A 5,387-nucleotide genomic window follows, 5' to 3' on the forward strand; every position below is an offset into this window, starting at 1 on the left:
TAAACTAATTAGTCGTCGTTCGTAACCGAAACGTAGTCGACACTCCCCCTCCCCCCCCCCCCCCCCCCCCTCCCTACTCTCTCTCTTTCTCTGTGCAACTGGCAACAATAACACCGCTGCCCAAACAGAGGACAGTAACTGATTTCTCCAATTCTAGAGTAATTGCAGAGTAACAGACACGCACGAATTCTCTTTTGCTGTTAAAGCAGAAAGAGGAAAAATATAAATTTACAACAAAAAAATTTCAGGGCAAATTTTAGCACCTATAGCTGTCTGATGCTCTTAAAGGGTCATTATCGGCAATCGCAAGAACCAACTTAGCATATCCAAGCCTCAGTTCATCAGGAAGATCCTTCACTTGTCCATAATCAAGCAATGCAACCTGAAAGGAATAATGTAAATAACAATCTTTGATGTACATTAATTGCGAGAAGGATGGCTGTAAATGCTTCGTTCAGGGACAAGTTTTAGGTATTCCAGTGTGCACTTGCCTCAGAACCTTTACAGATCAGAATGTTTCCCGGATGAGGATCTGCATGGAAGAAACCACTCTTGAGTATCATTTGTCCATAAGCAAGTGACAAATTTTTAAGGATATTCCTGCATTTTAAGAATGAAAAAGGGGGAGCTTCACTATAAACATTATAAGAAAAGAGCAACATAGAGGAGTTCCACATGGACACTCAAATATACACAGAACGAAAAATGACCACTTTAGAGGGGAACAAAGGCAGAAGACTTTGTATACATCAAGGAAACATGTCGGTGTATGAACAAGCAGGTAGGTTCAGAACAAGTTTTAGGATAATTCAGGGACTTACTGTTTTGCAGCTGCCGCTAACTTTCCATCAGGATGTATGCCTCTCTTTGCCATTTCATCTCCTAGCTTCAAAATGGGTATGCCATCAATGTATTCCATCACTAGAACCCTCCTAGTAACAGCATAAAGAAAGTGATGGCTCAGGTGGATACACATAGGTAGAATATCAACAGAAATAAACCAAAATTCACGCAAGAAATAGTTATTCTCAATCAACTAATTAAAATAAGCTCAAAAATCAAACTAATGCAGAGAAGAGAAATATAAGATAGAAAAAGTGGAACTTGTAAGCACATGGAAATGCACCTTTGACATCTTCAGAAGTAGATATAAGGGGGTAGAGTTCTTGAACTAAACATACAAAACCTTAAGTGGTGGATTACATAACTTTATGTGTTTCAAGGTCCTGCTACAGGATCTAATTCTGCACCAGATGAAACAAGCATAAGGTTTTCTTTTTCCCTTTATTTTTTTGGTTCTTTCAAAAGTATTTCCTCCCATCACTCCACCTAGTCTTTTTTATTTGCTAACTATTACCTTTTTTGTAGAACTAGTCTAGTGCAAACACCTAGCATCCACTTCCACATAATCTGATGCAAATACCTCCCACCCACCCATCTCTTCAAATCAATACATCAAATATTCTTTCTAAAAGGAAAAACACCAGACCACTTGTAAAACTCCTCATATTTTGTAAAAACTATTCTGAAGCAAGTTATCTGAAGAATATATATTATAAAGAAAAACATAGAATGACTAAGGCAAGGCCAAATAGACTTGATAAGATATCATTCAAATGAAATGATCCCACTAGAAAAATCTTGAAACATCGATGTTGAACCAATCTCACATTCAAGTCCCATAGCATGTGGGCGTTAGTAGTCTACACATGTGTCACCCAGTGTATGAGGGTCAATTCCATGAGTAGGTGGTCAAAACTCAAAAGTAACATTTCTTTCAGGAAGAACCAGGACGACAGAAAATATTATATCAATCCTCAGTACATGCAAACAAATATTTGATTGTCTTGCAATTACAGTATCAGGGAGACTATAAAGCTTATAATAAAGTGAATATGAAACAAAATGCAAATTACAAATTGATCCACGTGTATCATCGACTATGCCTTGCAAATAACAGTGCGTTTGAAGAAAAGCCTTATGTTAAGGATCTGAAATGTACGTACAATGGACTAGTATCACAGTGGAGAAACTAGTCACTTTTGTTCGATACTTAGTCAAGTCATAACAAAGTTAAACACTTGAAGGTTAAAGAAAAAGTCTTGACAAAGTTAAACACATTTATAGAAACACGATGTAATTAATAACCAATAGAGGAGCTAAAGTAAATAGTCTCATCTTACGTTTCACTATGCAACTCGTACAAAACAAATTTTCTTCACCTGAGCGTACCTGCTGACCATGTCTCGTATCACACGAGGTACCCGAACAGGGGACTTTTTGTTATTCTGGCAAAGGAAATGACGAATTCTTGCCATAGCTTCAGCCTCCCTCACAAAGTTGAATTCATAGCTAATCTTGAATGAACAAGTTAAAACCAGATTACTTCAAAGACGCAAAAGTCGGAAAAAAATAGTAATCTACTACGTTCACTTAACCAAGTAATAGTATTCAGGTGAGAAGAAGACAACTAGCTGCATGCAAATACCAACATATCAGTTGGTGCATATTCACCGATTTTCAAATATTTAGAGTCTTGTAGACAAACAATAGTGCCACATCAAACATTAGAGAAGTCAAGCACCACATAGAAAGCAAAATCAAATACATCAAAGATTGTATCAGACCATCTCCTAAATACTAATACCATTTTTGCACAGAGTAAAACACAAGAACAGTATTTCATAGGGGAAGGAAACAGCAATGGCAGCCCTACTACAATTAGAAACTGCTACCAAGAGAAATGCAAAATGTGTAAGTGAGCAAAAGAAACAAGAAGGGTTTAGGAATTCTATCACACACAAAATGGTGGGTTTAGGTTTGGGTTTGGAAATCACTCAATATATACAATCTAGTTCAAAATTCACAATTAATAACATTAAACATTAGCTAATTCAGCTTACGGAGGGAAAACAACTAGTCTTATGTCTATGTTTTCATTCGTCAGCGGTGATAACCTACTGAGCATTGACATAAATTGAATCAGATAATGAACATTTTCTTATAAGTTGCACTATCAAACATTTTCCTGGTGAGCATGAACAAATTGCTCTCATAGGCACTTATGATACACCGACTTTGGGTATGCTCAAAAGACTGAACGAAAATGATCATGAAAGTGTAAAGATGTACTAGGTCAACAGATGATAATCAAATTAGATGAACAGGTATCTAAATCTTTTGCTTTAAGCAGTTGAGACATGGCATAACATCCTCTGGAAGAACTTTAGTTATAGCAGTACAGAGTATTGCCCATAACACCAGACTTGTAAAGTCCTATAATCATAGGAAGGATATTAATCCCAGTTTCGTATTCCTTCCTTAGGTCCTCCACTAGGAGAACGTCAGCATATAGAAAAAAATTAAAGCAAGAAAATATCATGGATAAGGATAGGAGAAGAAAAGAAAATGAAAAGTCTAACAGTACACGACACATTGCAAATTCGTGAACGTTTTGCACCTGTTTCTCCATTTCCTTGGTAACGGAGAACAGATCAAACTTGACATCTGTCTTCTGAATATATAATGCAAAGGCTTGCAAGTTGCGGATATCAGTCATCATCAATTCCTGAACCCCAGGATGTTGGACCTGCAGTTGTATGACAATTAGAACCTCACAATAATATGAAAGATGACATTCAAATTCTTACCTTGACGACAATATCATTCTTGTCACCTTTGAGTCTTGCTCGATGAACCTGAAAAAATCATACATAAAGTTAACTTTTGCAGCAAGTCTTAAACCAAGAAACAACAAGATAATGTTTTAGATTTGAGCATGAATTAAATTCTATGATTAAATCTATAAACTTCCTTACTATTGGTTTGAGCTTAAAGAAATAAAGACTACTCAAATAGATCGCTTAAACACTTAACCAGCTTTCCTATCTTTCATCCCGTGATTCCATTTTTTTCTAGCAAAGAAATGTGTTTTTGAACATTCTATAATTTGGCAAGAACGAGAAAGGGAGCAGAAAAGTAGATACCTGCGCAATAGAGGCAGAGCCTAGTGGATCCTTGTCAAAATATTCAAACAATTCATCAATACTTTGACCCAACTCCTTCTCGAGCACTGCCCTAACCACATTGTATGGTGTAGATGGTGCTTGATCACATAGAGTAACAAGCCTTTTGACCCATGCAGCTGGCGCCAAATCTGGCTTCCCAACTATTTGGGCAACCTGACATCATTAAGCATCATAAGACTGAATATTTAACAGGTATTACAACACAGCATAAATTTTAAAAAATAACTGAAACAAACAATTAAAAACAACGGACTGTGATAACATAGTAACTCATAATATCATACTTATGTGCAACTTCTGAAGCATAACCAATGACAATCACGCGATTTCCTCAACAGGGTGGGGAGCGGCCCGAGATTAATACTTTTCAATCATAAAGATTTTACTGATAGTTTGATGAAAAAGAGGAGAAACCAAATTTAGATCACATGGTGACTGTTCAAGATTCAGAAAATTGAAGCAAATAATAATGAAGCCAAACCCCTGATAAATAAAGAAATTGGATGTTTTGTTTAATAGTTTAAATTCTTTGCACTAACAGCATAAGAAATATTTACATGATCAAGTCACTTAAAAGGTAATAGCAGGTAACTTTATTCAATAGCATTGATTAGTAACCTAGAACGAATGGTAAATAATCTGCTATAACAAGTTACATTACATTGATAGTGTAAAAATTCACTGCACTGTTGTTGTATAACTTAAATCCTTGTATTAATAGAAGAAGTACCTTGAGGAAAAACCCACCAAGGTCAGAACACATGTTATATATCTTGTCAGCAGCAACCTCGTGCTGCTTCTCCCACATTACTTCCTGTTTCTGCACATCCTTCTCTAAACTTGCTCTTACCTGAAATACCTACGCAACCCAAAAAAAGACCTTAAATATATATAATTGAACTACTATTTAGGAACAAAAGAGCTATGCATACACCAACACAGAGTGAAAGAGACAAAAGGGGGTTACTTTATAACCAGTATAAATATCAGCAGCCCGAACCCAGAACTGGAAAGACCGTTGCAAAGGCCGGAGTTGAGTGGACACCTTTTCTTGAAATTCTTTTAGGTCAAAATGGAAAAGCATGGCGATTGTGGAACAAAAGGATTTATCTTGATCACTGATTGGTAATTGCAAATGGGTGTTTGAAAAGAGGAATTTTTGGGCATTCTTTTGTTTAGCTCAAGAGGTCTCAATTACATGCATGACTTAGCTTGGAGTTTAACATCAATCCGAAATGGATAGTTTGAAAAATGGGATTGATAAGAAAGGTGAGCAGTTATATGTAGACTGTAGACGACTTGGCTCATCTTTCGGGTACAGGCAAGCCACACATATTGTACAATGGCTCCATCTTTCGG

At 36.5% G+C, this 5,387-nt stretch overlaps 1 protein-coding gene across 1 annotated transcript in view; it reads right to left on the reverse strand.

Annotated features, from left to right (window-relative positions):
• LOC109243947 (uncharacterized protein slr0889-like) overlaps positions 1 to 5,387 on the reverse strand; it is an 8,900-nt gene extending 3,513 nt beyond the window's left edge. The window contains exons 1-9 of the mRNA XM_019410964.1: positions 4,996 to 5,387; positions 4,759 to 4,887; positions 3,987 to 4,181; positions 3,651 to 3,698; positions 3,461 to 3,589; positions 2,233 to 2,357; positions 822 to 932; positions 492 to 600; positions 264 to 382 (exon numbers count right to left, since the gene is read on the reverse strand). Of these exons, the coding sequence (XP_019266509.1) occupies positions 264 to 382; positions 492 to 600; positions 822 to 932; positions 2,233 to 2,357; positions 3,461 to 3,589; positions 3,651 to 3,698; positions 3,987 to 4,181; positions 4,759 to 4,887; positions 4,996 to 5,112 (1,082 nt within the window). The 5' untranslated portion in view covers positions 5,113 to 5,387. The remainder of the gene's footprint in view (positions 1 to 263; positions 383 to 491; positions 601 to 821; positions 933 to 2,232; positions 2,358 to 3,460; positions 3,590 to 3,650; positions 3,699 to 3,986; positions 4,182 to 4,758; positions 4,888 to 4,995) is intronic.

The sequence above is a fragment of the Nicotiana attenuata genome, unplaced genomic scaffold (assembly GCF_001879085.1).
Source record: "Nicotiana attenuata strain UT unplaced genomic scaffold, NIATTr2, whole genome shotgun sequence".
Classification (NCBI taxonomy): domain Eukaryota; kingdom Viridiplantae; phylum Streptophyta; class Magnoliopsida; order Solanales; family Solanaceae; genus Nicotiana; species Nicotiana attenuata.